The following is a 19,903-nucleotide window of genomic DNA, read 5'->3' as shown; positions in this document are numbered from 1 at the left end:
CCTTCAGCCCAGACTGCAAACTGCTGTCTTTCAGAGATTTTACAATTCAACTCACTGATTTTTTTTTTTTTTAGCAGGGTAGAGGTGGGGAAGCTTACAAAGGTAAGACCTACTAACTACTAAATACAGAACAGATAAAAGACTGTGAACCTGGGATGAAATCCTGGCTTGTCCAACTTACCCTTTCGCTGGCAGGGAACTCATCAGCCTCTCAGCCTCGGCGCCTCACTGTAAATGGGTAATAAATAGTGTCCATCTCAAAGGGTCACAGAGCCACACATTATACTTAGCGCAATGCCTGACAGCTGGGAAACATCCAGTGCAGGATGGTGATGAGGAGGACAAAAACAATACTGACCTCCACTGAGATCATGGCAGGCTGCTTTAGGTACTAGGGTAAAGGCGTGAGTAAGGAAAGAACAATACACATGTAAACTTTAAGGGGGATAATTTGAGACAAATAGTATGAAAACAAATGAGGCAGTGAGATGATAGATTACTGGATGGTACCAAGTACAAAAGGAGATAGTGTGTGTATGTGTGTGAGAGAGAGAGTGTGTATGTGTGTGTGTGTGTGTGTGTGTGTGAGAGAGAGAGAGAGAGAGAGAGAGAGACTGGAGGTGCAGGCAGGGTCTAGGGCACTTCGGGTTACAAAGGTCAACAGCATGTTCTATTATACGACTTATGGAAGCTTTTGTGGCGTTTAGGCGAGGAACAACAAGATCTGATGTGCATTCAAGATAATTACTCTAGCTGCCCTAAGAAGAACAGCGTGGAAGAAAGAATGCAAGCAGGGAGAGTGGCTGGGAGCGCATGTAGTGAGCGCATGTGGTGTTTTGGAGTAGGCTGATCGTGCAAACAGGGAGAAAAGAGAAGACGTGCATCTATTGTTGCGTTAAAGGAAACGAAGCAGAGAATTTAGAGAAACAGGACACACAACAATGATCCCAGGCTTTGGGTCTGAGAAGTTAGGTGAAATGCAGGAATGGGTTTGCAGGGAAATACCAAAGAAACTTCTTTTGCAAGATAAGCTGGAATATGAACAGTGATGGTACCAAGTACAAAAGGAGACAGGCCAAAAGGTGGTTAAGTCTGGAGATGGGGAGAACGTGGAAGGGTTAGTTAAAGGATGGGATTGGAACAAGATTGGAACTGAACTTTGAAGGATTGAGAGGCAAGGGTTTTGTGAGGTGAAAAGAGTGGTTTGAGCCTATGTGTGGGCATGAGCAAATGTAATAGTTCATTTTTCATTTTCCAAATCTTATATATAATGTTTCAGGGTAGCCCAGAGTGAACTGGGCTGCCTGTCTATGGGTCCTCACTCGCATGTTTAAAATTTAATTGTTCTGCAGGCATATACAAAAGGGTAATGGGTTTATTTACCAAAAGGGGAAAGGAAAAGGAACAACCAGGGAAAGAGAGAGAGATAGAAAGTAACTAGAATATCTTACCAGCTTGGCTAACTTGGAGCCAAACTAACTGCTAGCCCCCAGTCACATGGTCTGAGAGCTGTTGCTCGAGAGAGAGAGAGCCATTACCTCTCCAGAGCAACCGCTGAAAAACCACTCTCTATTTGTCCCCCAACGTCCCAAATGCCTGCTTAGCTCTGCCCTTGGGTCCTGGCAGTTCTCTCCCTGGTACTGCTGGGAGTTGTACTTTTCCAATCACTGAAGTAGGGGTGGAGTCCGCAACTCTGCAGAGTTCCTTTAGGACATCCTTCCCCTTAACAGTTTCTGAAAGCTGAGGAAACTAAGACTCAGAGAGGTCAATAAGCACCCGAGATCATATAGTTAGAAGTGGTAAAAATCGAGGTCCTCACTCCAAATCAAGAGTGTTAAGTGGTGGACCTGAATCCTGGGAGTACAGAGAGACTAGAGGCGATAAGGCTTAAGTTTGGAAGAATGAAGTTGAACCAAACTGTGAAAGGCCTGGACTGCCAGAATAACAAGTTGGGAGTTATTTTGTCCATGCAGGTGTAGGGGAAGAGGTACACTGCAAACTGTCCAGTGGGCAAGTAGCATGATTAGCACTGTGATTTCGAAAAGTGCCTGTCTAGATAGCTAGAGATGGGCTGGAGTGAGTTGACACTATTCATTTACTTTGTTTAAAAAAAAAAAAGTGTCAGGCGCTGTACTAAGTACTGAGGCTATAGTGATTAGGAAAAAGACAATCTGTGCTCAAGTGGAAGAATTTTAAATTAATCAAACCTACAGACTGAACCTCCAAGCTCTAAGGACATACACATCGACTAGTTCACTTGGTAACTAGGATTTGACCAACTTTGGAGACCATTCAAGACTTTCCTGCGAAAACTGGGCATCCACTGACACCAGTTCTAGGCCATCCTGTGTAGTGGCGCATCATTGCCACTCTGGATCTCGGTTTCTCCACGGAAGAGGCCCTATGTTATCTTATTTTGTCCCATTCTGGGAGCTTGATATTTTCTCCTCCAAAGCCCACAGATCGCATTTCCAAGCACCTAGGTCTTGGTGTTTTGGCATTAGAGATAACTTTTCCATTTTGCCTCTATCGAGATGGCGGGCGGTTCCCCGTTGTCAAGGCAACCGCCTCGGAAACTTGGGCGTGACAATAACTACGCCTCGATTCAATCTCCCATTTGACAGGTTTTAACAACCTGCAACACCCCATCTAAACGTCTCTAAATATCCGGGCTTCACATCCCCGGGGTCTCCCCGAGCACACAGAGGGGAAGCGCAGCCGCGCCAGAGCAGTGACCAGAATTTCCAGAAACCACCACCCGAACCCTAGCTACCCGGGCCTTTAAAGCAGACAACGACCAACTCCCTACAACGTCACTTCCGTGGACGCAATTGTCTAGGATTGACAGCCCCAAACACCCAATCAGAAACGGCCCCGCCCCTGGTCCAGATGAGAGGCGGGCGCCAGGAAGCCTCGCCCTTCGCCGACGTGTGACGTCAGAGTCGCCATGGCCAGCTATCCGTATGGGCAGGTGAGTGTGAGGGGCCGGCGAATCTAGGTAATGGCCTCCCCAAGGCCAGTCGGGCCTCCTTCCCCCCGGCTTTACTTTCTCGGAGCCATTCCCACGCTGAGGTTTGCTTCAGCAAGGCTTCGCGCTGTGAAATGGGAACAGGGACGGACGGTCGCGCTTGTCTCACGTCACGCAGGACTGCACGTCTGGGAGGTCGCGTCGCGCCCCCTTTGACGTCGCGCTTGCCAGGATTTGGGGACCTTGGATCCCACAGACCCAGAATGGATCCGTTCTGGGCTCCGCACCTTCTCAGGCCTTCCGCGGGACCCCTGGGCTGGCTGATTGGCGCAGACAGAACGTTTAGAATACTGGTTCTGTCAGCATCGTTTGGGGTGTTGGGTGAAAATACCGCCTTGATGTACTGCGTCAGATTAATCAGGAGAACCTGTGGTTTTCGCAGGCGCCACGTGTGATCTGGTTTGACTTCTGACTTAGCCTGACACCTCCATTTCACACATAGAAAAAGTGAAACCTAGAAAAGACACAGAACTTAGTCGAAGTCACTAGGCAGTTAGGCCACAGAACCAGGGGCTGTGGACAAATGGCTGTTACCCACTTGTCCGCCCACTCAGATCCAGCCAAGATCACCATCGCAAGGTGATTCTGCAGCAGAAATCCTTTGTTGGCTGACAGAATGATAGGGTGGTTAAGTGTAGTTTGCAGTCAGGAAGGTCCACACCTTGGCACCACTGCTTAGTTTGAGTCAAAGTTTCTTCCTCTGTAAAACGGACCAAATAATAGGGTCCATTTTAAAGAGCTGTTATCAAGAGTAATTGTAAAGCATCTGGTACTACTAAGCGTGTGACAAGCCAAAAAAAAAGATATGTGTTACCCTTTAGTGTTTTGATTTTTACTAGACTTCCTGGAAGGTCAATGCTGGGAGGGCCCTCAAAATAGTCACCTCATTTTTAAGAGGAAGCTGAAGACAAGAGAAGGCTCCTGAGTTGCCCAAGATCACACCAATTAAGGAGCTAAAACTCATAGGAAAAACAGGAAAGCATGAGCATGTGGATATTACAAAGGAGTACGTCATATGCCAGAACATGTGACAAGAGCCCTTTGAGGGAGGGCAGCCCTGTGCAGGACTGGACCTCCATGTCTCAGGCATGAAGGCCCTGTGGGCATGCTAGCAGGAATAGTTACCCCAATTTACAGCTGTGCTCTAAGCCCAGAGAGGTTAAATGACTTGCCCAAGGTCATGCATAGCAAGTGAAAGGGTGAGGCTGGGGCCTGAACTTCCATTGTATTCTTGGAGCTGGGAGAAAAAGAGACACCAGCCTAGGTAGGGGTTAGGAGGAAGTATATCCTGGGAGTGTTATCCCAGCTCCCTTCACTGCTGAGCCTTATGAGATGTTAATAATACTGCTACCTGAGGAGATTCTATGGGGAAGAGAGGGTCGTGGGGATACTTTATTAAATCAGAAGAATACTTTTTGTTTACCACAGGCCTCTTAAATTGTTAATACACGCTGTAAGTCTGCCAGAGAGGGAGAGACTATGCAGCATTTCTTAAACTTACTTAAATAACTGTGGCCCCCTCCCTTATTTTATTGCCTGGTCCTTTTTTTGGTGACCCCAGCATTCCTAAGAACACCATTTGGGAAAGCATTGCTGCTGTACATGGTTCTGATGGGAATGTCTGCACCAGAATCACCTAGAAGCTTATTTAAAAAGAAAAAAGGACACTTTTGAGTTCCACCCCAAACATGTTCACTCAGGAAGGGGAAATCTACATTGTAGTAAGCTTTTTGAGGTGATTTGTGTGTATCTGAGAAGCAGTGACAAAAATGAAGAACCTGCATGATCAGGTTGCACAGAACCGGGCTAAAGTCCGGATTCTACTACTTAGTAGTTGCATTTTCCTGGACTTATCAGCTGAGGCCTCTGTACCGGTTTCCTTACCTATAAAAAGGGAGGAGTGATACCTCAAAGAACTGAAATGAGCATGAAATACGATGTAGCTGTAGGGAGCCTGGCACATTGGTAACACCCAGTACATGCCAGTGCATGGTGGCGGCACGTGTAGCTGTGATTGCTGCTACGAGGCCACGCTGGCCGGGCTCAGAGTGAAATATGGAGAAGGGACACAGAAATGTCTGGACTAGAAGAAATGTTTCCTGCCCACCCCATCTCCAGCAGACATACACACACCATACTCTTTGTCTGCTCGTCCAGCCCCTGATTCGAGCTCCTTCCGAGAATGGACATGGGTTGTTTCAGGCATCCAAAGGCTTAGTGAAGGCTGCCTTCCCTTACCGGGTCCATTGCCCTGGAGGAGTCCAGCCTGTGGTTAGGGGTCAAAAGCACTTATTTTCCACTGCCTCCAGTTTTAATACTGGGGGTAATAAAACACAAGTAGCCTGTGGTCCCTTTGGGGAGCCAGTATGATGGGTTTTAGTACTTAAGAGCTTGGTCTCTGAGGCCAGAGAGATTTAGCTTTAAATCCCTGCTCCACACTTTCCTTGCAGAAATATCTTGTAAAAGTCTGAGGCTATTTCCTCTTCTTTAAAATGGGGTCATAAATGTTAGTGTAAGATTAAATGAGTTAATGAGATAATGATGTAAAGAGCTTGGCTGGTATTTGTTATAAATACTCAGTGTGGAAGACTTAGAGATAACAATTTATAGAATCGGGTGGTGAGAAGTGGGAGCAAGTGCTAGAGGCTAAGATAGATATCTAACTCTGAGATGCCCAGCTCTTTCTGGGGGGCTAAGGAGGAGGAAGGTTTCTTAAGGGAGGTGACATTTAACCCAAAAACAGAATCACCGGCGCCAGAGTTAGCTGTGGTGAAAGGGATGGTATTCCAGTGGAGGGAGCAAGCACAAGGCCAGGAAGCAAGTGGGGGGACCCAGTGTTTAGGAGAATCTAAGGAGATGGGTGAATTTGTTGTGAATAGCAGGTAGGGTGGGGGTATAAGAAAGGTTATCAAGGGCCAGATCCTAAAGAGCCCAGAATGCCACTTGGGGGAGTGAGAGTAGTGAGGGAGCTGTCATCCTGAGAGTAGTGAGGGAGCTGTGGGAGAGTGTTCTCTAGTCTGTGCTTTGGCGCTGTTCCCATGGGGCCCTCTGAGAATGGGCTGAAAGCAAGAGAGCCTGGAGGCAGGGAGACCAGTTCTGGTTATTGAAGTCATGAAAGCGAAAGAGACAGTGTCCTTGTGAAATGTTTGTGAGAAGCATTTGGAAAGTAGAATTGAGAAAATTTGTTGCCTAACCGAGGTGACAGAAGAGAGGAAAGAGAAGAGGGTGTGCCTGGGAAGGATTTGGGTTCGGGCCGCTGAGGGAAGGAGGTGCCAGTCCCTGTGGTGGAAACACAGAGGGGGAGCAGAGCTGGAGAGCTAGGCCAGGAGAGAGGAACTGTGGGCTGGAGCTGGGAGAAGGATTTGGGATTGTCGGCACAGAGGTGTGGCTGAGGTCTTGGGACAGTTCCTGCTCGCTCTACTGGCAGCAGGTCTCTGGCCTTTAAATATTTGATGATGCGCTGCAGTGAACACCCGAACCCCGCCTCTGTCTTCTTGGGATTGTTTAACCCCTCCGGATGATCTCTAGCCTCCTCCCATGGGCACCTGAGGGCTGGCTCTGGGGCCCCGGGCTTGATTCCGTGATGCCAGCCACCCTCTTCCCCAGCAGGACCAGCATGGACCATGCTCTGCTGGCTCTGGGCTCCACCAGGATCTTGGGCATAGAAGATGGGCCCTCAGAGCCACGAGAAAATATTGGACTTTTGCGTGGGTTATTTAGGAGGAGGTGAGCTTCACACCACCTGTGGGGGGCAAACAGATTCTAGGTTATGCTGCCCGGAATCTGTCAGTGACTGAGGGGTTGGGCAGGAGGGCCTTCGGCACTCTCAGCACTGTGGCTGTCAGATTGGGTGCTGGGTTGAAAAAAGAATAAATTTCTTTTCATCTTCCTGATTTCTGGACTTGAAGCCTTGTCAGATCCCCAAATCTAGCTCTTTCCCCTGCACCCCGTTCACAGTGAAATCCACTGTGTTTGACAGCTATGTAGGACAATCCTTGGCACAGGGTAGCTGCCCACTCATTTATTGAGTGAACACACAGGAGAGGATAGTGTATTGGAGTCACACAGAGCCTGTTTTAGTCCCAGTGCATTTGTTCTCGCTGTTCTTAGGCACATTACTAAACTTTCTGCACCTTGATTTCCTCGTCTGTAGAGTGGAGATAATAGCACTTACCTCCCAGGACTGAGGATCAGGGAGCACTAAATGAACTGGAAGGATCTAGCAGAGGCTCAGTAAAATGTTAATGGTTCCTCCCGCAACCCCAATGTATCAAATGTAATTTTATTTGCAATCAGTGAGGACCTAGGGAAAGTTTTCTGTGACTTTTTGGAAATCAGGTTACAGAACGCTCTTGCCTTTTTTTTTTTCTTTCACAATCTTGTGTCTGTCAGCATGAAATGCTTTGTCTAAAGGGCTGGCGGCTTGGAGATTATGGTTTTCATTTGTAGTTTAAAACTTTACCACCTTCCGGACAACCACCTTCCCCAAGGTCCCCAGCCTGGAATCGGCTCCTGCTGGTGCTTCTCCTCTCTTCTCTTCGTGCAAGCTGGAAACCTGAGTCATTCCAAACCTCACTCCCCGTCGCTTCCCTAATCTAATTAGCCGCCAAGTCATGTCTAGTCTATCGCTGAAATAGCTTCAGAATCCATCGTGTTCTCTCTGTCTCCGAGTCTGCTGTCTGGCTGCAGCCCTGTGCCTGCCTGCCCAGCACCTGGGCCGCCCCCCCAGATTCTCCTTCACACCGCTGCTGGTTAACTTTCTAAACAAGGCTCTGATCACGTTCCTTCCCTACTGGAAATGCTTCTGTGGAGCTCTGTTTTTTCCAGCAAACCCTTCAAAGTGGCACTAATTTGTTCAGCTATTTATGGAGGCTTGCAGGTGCCAGGCGCTGTACTGGGCCCTGGAGTTTGGGTGAAGAGGGAGGCCCACTGTTGCCTGGCAAGTGATAGAAGTTTCTCTGAGACCCTAGTTACTCACCAGTAACTGAGGTGCCGTGGGTGGGTGCTTGGACAAGGCAGTGGAAAGCCTGCCTTTCTGGGGTACCTGTAGCCCTAGTCCCTCCCCGTCCACTCCCTGCTTGCTGGTAGGTCTGTGTCTGTTTTTCATCTCTGTTTGGAATGTCCTTCCCTACTTTTTCTGTGCATTGTGCCAGGCCAGAGTCAACATCTGACCTCCTCCAGGAGGCCTTCCTTCACTTACATCATGCATTTGTTCATTTGATTGTTCATTTATTGTTCAACCAACAGAACAAGTTCCTCTGCCAGATTTAAAGCAGAGTTTCAGATGGCATCGATCACATCACATCAGCATTACCTGTGGACTCCTCAAGGATCGACTCTATTTAGTTTTGTGCTCCCAGGCCTAGCAGAGCTGATGGCGTGGTCACTCTGTGGATGCTTGCTGAAGGAGGTCATTTAACAGTTGTGCACCTCAGGGTCTTTAACTGAAAATAGACCTACTAATACCTTCTTTTTTCTCCTAGGTCACTGTGGGTAGGATTCTGCCAGTAGCGTTTGTGTGCACATGAAAGTACTTTGTAGACTGGACACTTCCAGGGCCCTGCTGCAGTGCAGGAAGAAAAGGGCTTCGATGCCCCCAGGCTGCATGGGGCCTAGCAGTCCCCTGGAAGGTGGTGCCTGAAAGCCAGAGACCTGGCAGCCTCCGCTTCGCTGGCCTGAGGGCAAGGCTGTGCCTCGATGCTCTCTGGTAGCCTGGCTCTGCTCACTGGCCCTACGGTGGAGCAGCTGTTCCCTGGAGCGGTGTCCAGCACATGCTGTGGGTGCGCCCAGACTCCGCAGCATCCTCACTCCTCTTCCCACCTGACTCTAAGGAAAGAGCAGTGTAGCAGGAGGTGGTTGGGGTCCTGGGGCAAGGATATGGGGTGCGGGGGCATGGGGAGGGCAGTCTCTAGTTCCACCTCTGCCTCCAACTCCCAGTGGACTTGGGAGTAAGTCCTTTCCCCGCTCTCGGCCTTAGTGTCCCCACCAGGAAACTGAAGAGGCTGGGTAAACCCTGTGCCCTCCTGGGCACCTCTCCCATCGCACCGCTCCACCCGCCCTGGGAATACTTGTCATTCTTTAAGCAGCGCAAATGCTGCTCTCATGGAAACCCTCCATGATTTCACCCTCTTCCCTTGGCAGTCCCATGCTCTTGGCCCGTGTGTCCACCTTAAACATCTACTTCCTGCTGTTGCGTTAGGTGTTACCGGGACTGCTGTGAGAGCCTTCAGAATGCTTCTCTGTGTCCCCCCTCTTCCAGAGTTTGTAATACGTATGGAATATATAATGTCAGGACAACAGCAGCGATGATTCAGGATTCACTTACGTGATGCCTGGCACTGTTGTTAAGAACTTTAGCCCTTGTATTAATGTTTTGCAAACCCGCTTTTCAGATACTTGAGCTTCTGCAGTGCTCTCTCAGAGCCCGGCAAGGGAGGGGTCCACGGAGCTGGGAATTCTCACCTTGCTTCAACCAGAGCAACTTTCTTCTTTTATCAGTTTTTCAAGTTTTATGTTAAAAGAGATTCCTTAGCTAAAAATTAAATTAACAAAATTCTGCTGCATTTATTTCTTGTAACCTACAGTGTAATCCAATGAGAAAGGTGATATTATATCTTATTTATGAGGTAAGAAGCCTTAGAGAACATAAGCTCCACAATCATAAACTAAGCTGGAAGAGCAGAATTTGAATTGAGATTTTCCTGTGACTTCATTGTCTGTGAAGGAGTTGTGCTCCCAACTCTTGACAGCTTCCAGGGTGGGAGAGCTCCCTAAATACTGAGTGGCAAGGCGGCGTGTCTGCCGGCCCCTCTCAAGAAGCTGCCTTTCCTTGAACAAGCAGGCCCTATTAGGTGAAATGTGAACTTGGCCATAGCCTTGAAAGTAAGCTGTGTATCAAGCACATCAAAGAGAAAGTCCAGGCTGTCACTGGCCAGGCCCCTGGATACCATGCAGGTTCATTCAGAGCATGTCTCGGTGGTGGTGCCAGCCTCAGAATAGAGCCCAGCCGTGCTTTGTCCTCTTGAGCTCAGCCTGTCTGCAGATGTGCTGGGGCTGTGTGCTGCCGGCGGCCTGTGCTGGCCACTTAGGGAGATGGCGCCGAGCACTCAGGGTCGGGGGCCCTGGCTGGTAGCACAGACACGTGGGTAGGAGAGAGAATGCCCCAGCCTGCCCATACAGTCTGTAATTTTTCTGGACTTGAATGTCTTCCTCTGTGGAAAGGTGTCATGAATAGCTGAACAGGGACTGAGTGCTTATTCTGTCGAGGTGATTTGTGTGACTCATGTCGTTCCATTCACTTATCTGCCTGGGAGGTAGGCACTATTGTTACTCCCGTTTAAAGCTAAGGGTAGTGAGGCTGAGAGAAGGTAAGTCATGTGTCTAGTTAGTGACAGAAGCTAAACATGGCTGATCTTTTTGCCTTTTGACCATGTACTGGGTTGTCGTAGGAATAGCATCTCTCCTGCCTGTCTCACAGAGCCGAGTAAGAAGGGGAAGTGTTTTTGCATTGAAGGGCAAGCAAGGCATGCAGTGGTACCCATGGCACGGATACCTGGCTTAGCCTGAAGAGGGTCTGGGGAGTGTGGTGCACACCACGTTTGCAGCGTGAGTTCTGTAGGTAGAGCTGGGATTGCCACAGGGTGAGGATTCGGAATTCTATTTGATTCATTTGCCGACTTATTATACAGTATTTACTAGCCATTTATTCTACATGGGGAGCTGGGGGTGAAGCAGCAAGCGAGACATGATGTCACTTGGAGTGCAGGGAAGGGGGGCCAGGAGGGAAGGACTCCGGCCCTGACGCTGCAGGTCATTGACAGTGTGGCCCTGGGCAAATTGTTTCTCCTGCAGAAGCCTCAGGTTCCCCACCTGAGCGATGGCATCCTAATTCCATGCTGTGTGCAGGATCAGTTGCAAGAATGGCAGTGGCAGTGCTTTGGAACTCCAGCTCGCCGCACTGGCTAGTTTCGGCCCTGTCATTCTGACCGACCTCTTGCTCTTCTTGCAGGCAGGACAAGCTCCTGGAGCCCCTCCGGGTGGCTATTATCCTGGACCCCCCCATGGCGGAGGCCAGTATGGCAGCGGAGTACCCCCGGGTGGTGGCTATGGAGGAGGGCCTGCCCCTGGGGGGCCTTATGGACCACCAGCCGGTGGAGGGCCTTATGGACCCCCCAACCCTGGGGGGCTCCCCCCTGGAACTCCAGGAGGACCGTATGGCGGTGCAGCCCCAGGAGGCCCCTATGGACAGCCACCTCCAAGCTCCTATGGTGCCCAGCATCCCGGTCCTTATGGACAGGGACCTCCTCCAGGTAAGTGGGGCCCCTGGACTAGGCCCCTCTGACCTTGTTCTGTGTTATCCAGGGCCCATCCCTGCCCTTCCTGTGGGCAAGCCAGCTGCCGGCCCCTGGCACCTTAGCCTCCTGCTTACAACTTTGTCTTTGATCAGCAGAAGGGGAAGCGTCAGTTTCGCTTAGTAACAACTCCAAAATCTTTCCTGGCTTACAGCAGCAGACATCTGTTTCTTCGCTTGCTCATGCTTATCTGCTCTTGCTTATGTGTGGCATCTGTGGGTTTGCCTGCTGAGAAGCTCTGTTCCACCTGTCCTTCCAGGACTCAGGCTGGAGAACAGCCCTGCTTTGGGGTGTGCTGCCCTGGGGCAGATTCGAGGGCAGCCGAGTGAATGCAGGGCACAGTGCCTCTGAGAGCTTCTGCGTTGAAGCGCACTCCCTCTGCTCACACTCTGCTGGCCTAAACTCCTGCCTGGTTAAGCCTGCCGCCCATTTCTGGAGAGGCTTTGCAAGCGACACAGTCTCACAGGGAAGGCAGGGCGGGGGCGGAAAGCCACTGGAGTCCACCACGGGCAGCCCCACTGCTGAGAGGGAGACTGACCACTGTCTGTAGAAAGAGAAGATGGCCTAGTTGTTCAGGGTTTGGGCCTCTGAGATCAGACAGCTTCCTGACCACAACAGTTTGCTTCACCTTTTAAGCATCAGTGTCGACATCTATAAGGCGGGAGAATGTTGATAGGGTTGTGAATAGGAATTCAGTGAGAAGGTGCCGGTAACGCCGGCGCAGCTGACACAGAGGCTTCATAAACACACTGTGTGAGAGGACTACTCCCGGCATAGCCAGCCCAACGTGACGGCAGGTTAGCGTGGACACACCTTACCCGAGGTGCTGGGCATGATGGCCTCACACAGTGGAGATTTCCGAGTGGTCTCAGACGGGGTCAAGGAAGGTGACTGCCCAGCCCTCCCTACCCCCGCAAGAGACAAGCCAGCAGCGGGGCAGGCCCCAGGGAGTGGACTGCCAGCGACCCTGCCTGGGCACCCAGGCAGGTGTCCTGTGGGAAATGCACAGACCTTGGGGCTCCAAGCACGGAGCCGGGGACATTTATCTTGTCAGGGCCCAGAGTGTCTCTGTTGACTTTCAGCTCAGCAGCTTCTCAGCGGATTTCCTCATCCTTTTAAAACCTTGTCTCTGGGCCGACCTGAGGCCACAGCAGGGAAAGGTGCCCCTGGCTGGAAGCAGCCCTCCAGGGCCTGCAGCAGAGTGGGCGCTGGGGCTAGAGAGGAGAGGAGAGACGCGCTAGGCCTCTCAGCTGCTCAGCCTCTGCGGCCTCCTGGGGGCAGCTTGGGACTCCGGCAGCGGCGCCCCTTAAAGTGCGACCCTGGGACCCTGGCGACTGCGCTGCAGCCTCGTGGGCCGCCCCGGCGCACCGACCCAGGCTCTCAGTTTAAGCGCCCTGCGCTGCAAGTCAGGTTTGGCCGTGAAAGGTACCCTGCTGCCCACCGGAAGGACCCCAAGGCCCTGGGGACTCAAGGCGCCTCTGGCCTCCTCCCCAGCCCCTGCCCCTCACCCCCATCAGCCCTTGCCACTTGCGCGTGCGCCCTCAGCTCCCCATCACCTTTTCAGGCCCGGAACGAGCCTCCTTCCTTTGGGAAGTGACTGCACACTGTCACTATTTTTTTCCAACCTCCGTTTTGCTGTTACCTCATTTACTCATCACAACAGCCCTGGGTGCATTTAAGAAATGGAGAATCAATACTCAGAAAATGAAGCATTTGCCTAAAGTCATAGGAGCTAGAAAGATCAGAGCCAGGATTTGCATCCAAATTCTTTGTTTCCAGAGCCTGAGCTCTTCTGTGAAAACTGCACAGATTATGCACACTACGGAAACTCTCCCGCCTGGGGCCATGTCCCAGCCCCACGGTGCCACGACTGTTTTTTTTTTTTTAAAGATTTATTTATTAATTGATGCTTACAGAACTGGGATATGGGCCAGAAGTGTGGTGAGTGAGAGGATTCAGCAGAGACAGTGGGGAGCAGAACAGGCGGATCCGCTGAGGAGAGCACGGGCGGGTCAGGAGAGGCCTGCTGGCCATGTGGGTCACCTCCCTGGCTGGGGATCGAACTTCTGCTGCGGTGGCTTCTGAGAGCTTCATAATGCCATGCTTTGATCTGCTGTGCCACCAGCCGGGCCCGCTGCTCTTTTACGGAGGAGATGGCGCTGCCAGATTTCTCACCAGGGAGGGCAGACTAGTCCTTTAGTCTGGCAGACCTTTTTCCTTCTGACCTCACCTCTGGGACTGAGCAGAGGGCTCGGAGCCCCACGCTGCACGGCTGTCTCTGACACGCGCCTGGGAAGGGCCCTCTCCATGGCGGTTAGCTCTGACAGCTGCTGAGTAAATGCTATAAGATGCCCCAACATTGCTCTTTCCTGAGAGACCTCTGTGCTTGTCCACCTTCAGCCACCACCACCTGCCTGCCCCCCAGCTTACTCAGCACGTCTTCCCGTTCCCAATGATGAGGTCTTTCCCTCATCCTTGGACACACATGCAGTTACTTAGAAACATACCGCTGCTCACTCTTAACAGACACAAAGCTTTTGAACCACGACAGACCACCAATAATAGTGCCGGGTAGTGACTTAGGGGTTTTCATATATTAGTGTATCTTTTCATATATTCACTGTACCATCACAATAAACTTACAAATGAGATACATTGCGTCTTCGTTTTACAGATAAGAAAACTGAGACATGGAGACTTTAAGTAACCAAGGCTGCAAAAGAAGGGACAGGGATTGACTTGAGACCAGTGCTAGAATCTTCAGAAACTTAGGGCGCGGGAATCAAATGCCTTCCTATTATGTCTGTGCCAGCCCCGGAGAGAAATGAGTTAGGCTAGGTTCCTGCCGGCAGGTTGTACCAAGTCTGACTTGGAAGGCAGCGGGAAAAGAACAGGCATACAGTAGACTGGCCAGGACCCCAGGGAGGAGGGGTCTGAAGGAGCAAGGAAAGAAGCCTGCCCAGGGGCCGATAGGGGCGGCCGTGTGACAGCAGTAGCGTTTTGCGTCTTGGCGGTTGGGTAGGAAATGGCTCCGAGGTGGCAGAGTGCAGGAAGGCTGGTGGGCAGCGGTAGGTGAGGGCAGTTGTAACACTTCACTGGGTAGACCAGAGGCTTGAGGGGGCCAGTGGGAAGCAGAGTGAAGGCGTAGGTAGTTGACCTCCTTGCAGGGGAACCAGAATGCTCTTCTAAGGCTACTTGGTTTTGTAGGCAGTGGGAGCCTTTGAGGAGTTTTGAGTTGGGGTGGAGGCAAACTGACGAGAACAGAGTACAGTTTTACCAGGGTGACCCGAGAGCAGCAGCAGGGTGGTGAAGACAAGCTGTAAGGGTCGCCTGGTCAGGGATTTTTTGTTTGTTGGCAGCAATCCAAGCGAGCGATGTCGAACCCAGGGCAGCTGAAGTAAGAGCAAGGAGGAGATGGGGCTGCAGGGAACTGGCCGAACTGGACACTCCCTGAGACATGCGATGAGAAGGGGTCACAGGGTGTGCACTGAGGTGACGGGGGAGGGCGATGGGGGGAGTGCGGTGACTCCAGGGCTCTGATAGCCCCTTATTGTGGAGACCAGATTGCCACTGCCAGGGGCGGGGGGGCCGGGCGCGGTACCCACCTCAGAGCCTTGTGCTCCTGTGACTCAAAATGCTTGTCTCTGGCTTGTGCATGTCAGGTGCACACCAGACCTTTCCAGTTCCCATTCTCTGGGGAAGAGGTAACCCCCCCTTTTCAGACCATCCTTAATCCACTGGACTCCCTGTTCTTTAGACACAGTCAAATAGAGAAGCGACTGGTGGGCACTGTAGGAAAAGCCTGAGGGACTCATGGAGCAGAAATCAACTGCAGATACTTGTGCATCTACACCGAAGGTCCTCTTCCACTGGGCGAAGGATGTGGGCCTGGGGGAAATGGGGGCTGGGTGGATTTGTGGGTAGGGGAAACATATAGGCAGGCAGCAAGCATGAAGCTGGCCTGTCCAGCATGTCTGTGGTTTGGCCTTGAGGCCTGGGTCTGACTTCCGGTTTGCACCATTTTCTGCAGGTGGCGTTCCCCCCAATGTGGACCCTGAGGCCTACTCCTGGTTCCAGTCAGTGGACTCCGATCACAGTGGCTACATCTCCATCAAGGAGCTGAAGCAGGCCCTGGTCAACTCCAACTGGTCCTCGTTCAATGACGAGACGTGCCTCATGATGATAAGTGAGTCCACCTCCCCCGCACCACCCCGGCTTCTGACATGGACACAGAGCTCCTTCCCTCCTTCCCTCCTTCCCTCCTCAGACACTCACAAAGCCATTTACACACCCTGCCTTTGATATCAGAGTCACCTGATACCTGTCAGTAGGCAGGTGGGCCTCTGTTCTGAGGAGAAATCCCTTGGCCAGGTAAGGTTTAAATAGAAAACTGGATTCAAGCTGAGACCCCCCCCCTTGAATAAGAGCTTTTTTTCGTAACTTTTCTCCCTCGACTTCTAGACCCTGCTGAGTCACAGGCTAACTCAGCTTCCCATTTGACAGAGTGACACCCGGCCCTGAAAGGAGATGGGGGAGGGGTAGACGAGGGATGCAGAGAACACCAGTTCTGGAAGGGGCGGAAGTGGCCGGGGTGGGCAGCTGGTGCAGGTCTTGACGAGGGTCTGTCTGGGCACGGACATCTGGGCCTCAGGCCTGTGGTTCTGGGGAGTCGCCCCTTCGGCTTGGCGAGAAGGTACTGGAGGAGCCTTAGCCCCAGTTCTGAGCCTTTCTTCCCTCCCTGAAGACATGTTTGACAAGACCAAGTCTGGCCGTATTGATGTCTACGGTTTCTCAGCGCTGTGGAAGTTCATCCAGCAGTGGAAGAACCTCTTCCAGCAGTATGACCGGGACCGCTCAGGCTCCATCAGTCCCACAGAGCTGCAGCAAGGTGAGGGCCGCGGTGGGGACTGGCAGGGAGGCTTGTCTAGACTCCGAAGGCAGAGTCCGGTGTTTTCCTTAGTCTCTGGCTAACTGCCATGCGTCCAGCCACACACAGCACAGACCCACTGCCCACCCCTCAATTTCCTTTCCAAGTGCAGGACACCCCAGCAGTTGGGTCTGAGAGTAGCAGTTGGGTAACCTGAAATCCCAGCTCCAGGTCTGGCCCTGATTCTGGTTCTAGAGAAGGTGGTTAGTGAGTGATAAGAACCCCAGGGTGCCCAGCCCTGTGCTGGCTGGAGGCATCAGTCAGACTGAGGAGGTCGTGGTGGGGGTGAGCTCAACATGTCTGTGCCTGGTGACGGGGCAAGGAGGTGATCTGCATGATCCCTGGCCCTTGTGCCAGGTCCTATCAGGATTTGGGTAACAATGAAACAACAAAACTAGTATTTATTGAACACCTGCTAGGCGCCAGACCCAGTGGTCAGCTCTTTGGGCCTCATTCATTCTCTGGGTTTCAGGGAGTTTACTACCCCCAGCCTTGGGCGAAGAACCCCTCATTATTACCCTCTCTCAGATGAGAAAGCTGAGACGCGTGGTATAGGCAACTTCTCGTAGCACATGGGGAGCTAAGGTTTTAGCCCGAGCTGCTTGGTTTTGCAGCGAGGATGGAGGGGAGCGCCCCAAGTGGAGGTGTGACCGGCTGTGACCTTGTAGTCGCCGACTGCCTCGGTGAGCAAGGTGGTGGTTTTATTATGTTTAACAAGTAACACTTCCTGCGTGCTTCTTAGATGCCAGGCACTGTGCCCAGTGCTTTATGCGGTCATCTCCTTTAACCTTTACTATGACTCCAGGTAAGCATTATGTCCATTGTAGAATGGAGCTCGGGCCCCCCCATGCAGTGCAGACAAGCCAGAGTGAGCACCGCGAGATGCACTGGCCCCCAACTGGACAAACAGTGACGGAGACTTGGAGGAAGAGGGTTAGGGGCTTCCTGCTGAGGGAGTGGCCACACGGTGCCTCTGGGGTGCGCCCGCCATCTTGGGCAGGCCCCTGAGGCTTCTGAGCTCCTTCTGCCTTGGTGCCCAGCCCCTCAAAGCTCCCGAACCGCTCTGTTCCGTGGACCTAGTTGGCTGCGGTGCTCACAGAGGTTTTCTGTCTTCTCTGTGCGCCCCTCCATCCCAGCTCTGTCCCAGATGGGCTACAACCTGAGCCCTCAGTTCACCCAGCTCCTGGTCTCCCGCTACTGCCCGCGCTCTGCCAATCCTGCCATGCAGCTGGACCGCTTCATCCAGGTGTGCACCCAGCTGCAGGTGCTGACCGAGGCCTTCCGGGAGAAGGACACAGCTGTGCAGGGCAACATCCGGCTCAGCTTCGAGGACTTCATCACCATGACGGCGTCTCGGATGCTCTGACCCCACCCATCCGCAGAGTGGGGCGCACCAGGGGACCTATCCCAGCCCCTCAAGGGGGTGGGGGGAAGCATGTGGGCTTCTTTAACTGCCCCTCCTAGAAAAAGATTTCTGCCTTGCCTGATGCAGCCCTGTTCCCCAAGAGGGCTGGGAACCACCCAATAGTGGGATGCTGGGTTGAGGCCATAGGGGGCCTGACCTGCGAGAAGACAGGAAGTTCAGTGTCCTTCAGACTCTGAGCGTTTAATGGCACAGCCTTGTGCCAAGAGCAGGAGATGCCAGTCCTTGCAGTGGGGTCCACTCGCCGGGCTGCAGCCTCCAGTTGCCCTTTCTGCCGCAGTGTGCATCTGCACTTACACTAGCACCTGTGGCCCTCACCCCGCTGTCCCGTCAGGCGGACTGACCGTCAGTTTCTCCAGAGTGGAATCTGCCCATGTGTGAGAGAGTGGCCAGGGGATTGGTGGCATGGACCCACCACCTCTGTGTCTGTGGGGATGAGCGTCCAGCGGCCTGGGGACTCCCCGCTCGGGGAGCTTGGGCATCTGCTGTCTGGGCATCTTTGGCCAGGTTGCTGCCCTCTGCAGCTTGGACCCTCACTTGCCTGCCACTCTCCACTGGGCTTCAGTCTCCAGGGGACACTTGCCATCTCCCACTGCCAATGCTGTTTTTATTTGCATTTTTTTCATTTGGGGCCAAAAGTTCAGTGCAACTGTAATCTTCAATAAAAGGGTAACATGCTGGAGTTCCGTGCTTCCCACCACCCTCCCCAGCTCGAGGTTCAGGCCCTCAGTACTCACCGGCTCGAATTCGGTGAGTGTGGGTCCACACTCGGTCCCGCACCTTGCAGGAAGGAGCAGTACAGGGGGCTGTTTCCAGTCACCATGGTGAAGTTGAAGTGTGGGCTTGTGGGGGTCAAGTCGGTGTTGCCTGGGGGTCAGCTCCAGAAGCTGTTTCACACAGGCTGGCATTCCGGGCTGGGAGCAGCCACTCAGCTTTTTACAGTGTGGCCTTTTTATTTGTCTCAAGCCCTAGTTTTATCTTGTAGACACACTGCATTTATTAAGTCATAGCTTTTACTAAGCACAGACATCTGTACTTGCCAGCTGGATCTTCAGATCAGCATGATAACCAGTCTACACCGAGTGTCTACAGTGATCTGACAAAATTTCAATCAAAAGCCAAGACACAGATGTTCTGGTTTGCCTGGGGGCCTTATCATGGGTAATGGTGTGGTGATCCTTTTGCTTTGGGGAATGAAGACAAGAAAGCAGGGCTCTGCTCCCTGCAGTGAGTAGTGGGTGAAGTCACCATGACTATTTTGGAGCTCAGTGGGGTGCAGCAGATCTGGCAGGCGCGGCCAGTTCACCCCATTCTCTGGGCTGCTGCTGTGCTAGAATTAGGTGGAGCCCAGTTCCCTGACCCAGAGCCGGCAACCCCCGATGGTGCCACTGGTCCGGTCTCTGCTGGCCAGCCTGTGTCCTCCTTTGACTAATGGAAATGTCTGCCCGGGGCAGATACCAAATCCTCCCACCTTGAACACCCTACCCACTGGCTGTGGGTTTCTCACTTGGGCCACCAGAAATAAACATCGCTTATCTGCAGGTCGACCCTCACTACTAGGACCCACGACAGCTCCCCCACTTCCTCCCTTCCCTGGTCTCCACATTCCTGGCTCTCCAGCAACTTTCACTGTGCCCACTCCCCTTAGCATCGGGTCATCTTCCCTGAATTTTTTCCAGTTCACCAGGAGCCCCTGAGAAGAGGTGCAAGACCCTCTGGTAGCCGGCAGAGTGGGGCACTCGGCCATCAGGGAGAGCCGCTCTTCCTGGCTTCCCACGGGGCAGTGGCCACCTCTACCGCACTGCCAGTCAGTCTCTCACCTTTGTGCTCAGGGGGTGAGGTTCCCGGGAGCTTGTCCATCCTTGTGGGCATGAGCCCCTTGTTGGCTCTGAGCCTGAGTGCCAGCCAGCCCACCTCATGCCACGCATGGCACCTCCAACCCTGGTTATGAACCATGGAAGCAGTTTGGGTCCTAAGGCCAGCAGGAGTAGGCACGGCATGGACAGCCCATCTACCTGGCAACACCTGTGGAAATGACCACGAGAGCTGGGCCACTGAGTCACTGGAGGGCCAGGTGCCGTGCTAGATCACACCTTTCTCCTGCTCTGGGGGTTGTCGAACATTCCTGGACCCGGCTGCTGGCAGGCCCGTGTTTGCCCACCTCCTGGTGGGTG

General features: G+C 52.5%; 1 protein-coding gene across 1 annotated transcript; it reads left to right on the top strand.

The window, feature by feature from the left end:
• Positions 1-2,883: 2,883 nt before the first annotated feature.
• On the top strand, positions 2,884-18,412 carry PEF1 (penta-EF-hand domain containing 1). Its single transcript, XM_012722744.1, has 5 exons — positions 2,884-2,971; positions 11,037-11,337; positions 15,410-15,565; positions 16,124-16,267; positions 17,443-18,412. Exons 1-5 carry the CDS (start codon positions 2,948-2,950, stop codon positions 17,670-17,672), a joined length of 855 nt encoding a protein of 284 aa, XP_012578198.1. The 5' UTR covers positions 2,884-2,947; the 3' UTR covers positions 17,673-18,412.
• The last annotated feature ends 1,491 nt before the right edge of the window (positions 18,413-19,903 follow it).

The sequence above is a fragment of the Condylura cristata genome, unplaced genomic scaffold (assembly GCF_000260355.1).
Source record: "Condylura cristata isolate star-nosed mole 26May11 unplaced genomic scaffold, ConCri1.0 scaffold00008, whole genome shotgun sequence".
Lineage (NCBI taxonomy): Eukaryota > Metazoa > Chordata > Mammalia > Eulipotyphla > Talpidae > Condylura > Condylura cristata.
This window is presented reverse-complemented; position numbering and strand designations above follow the sequence as displayed.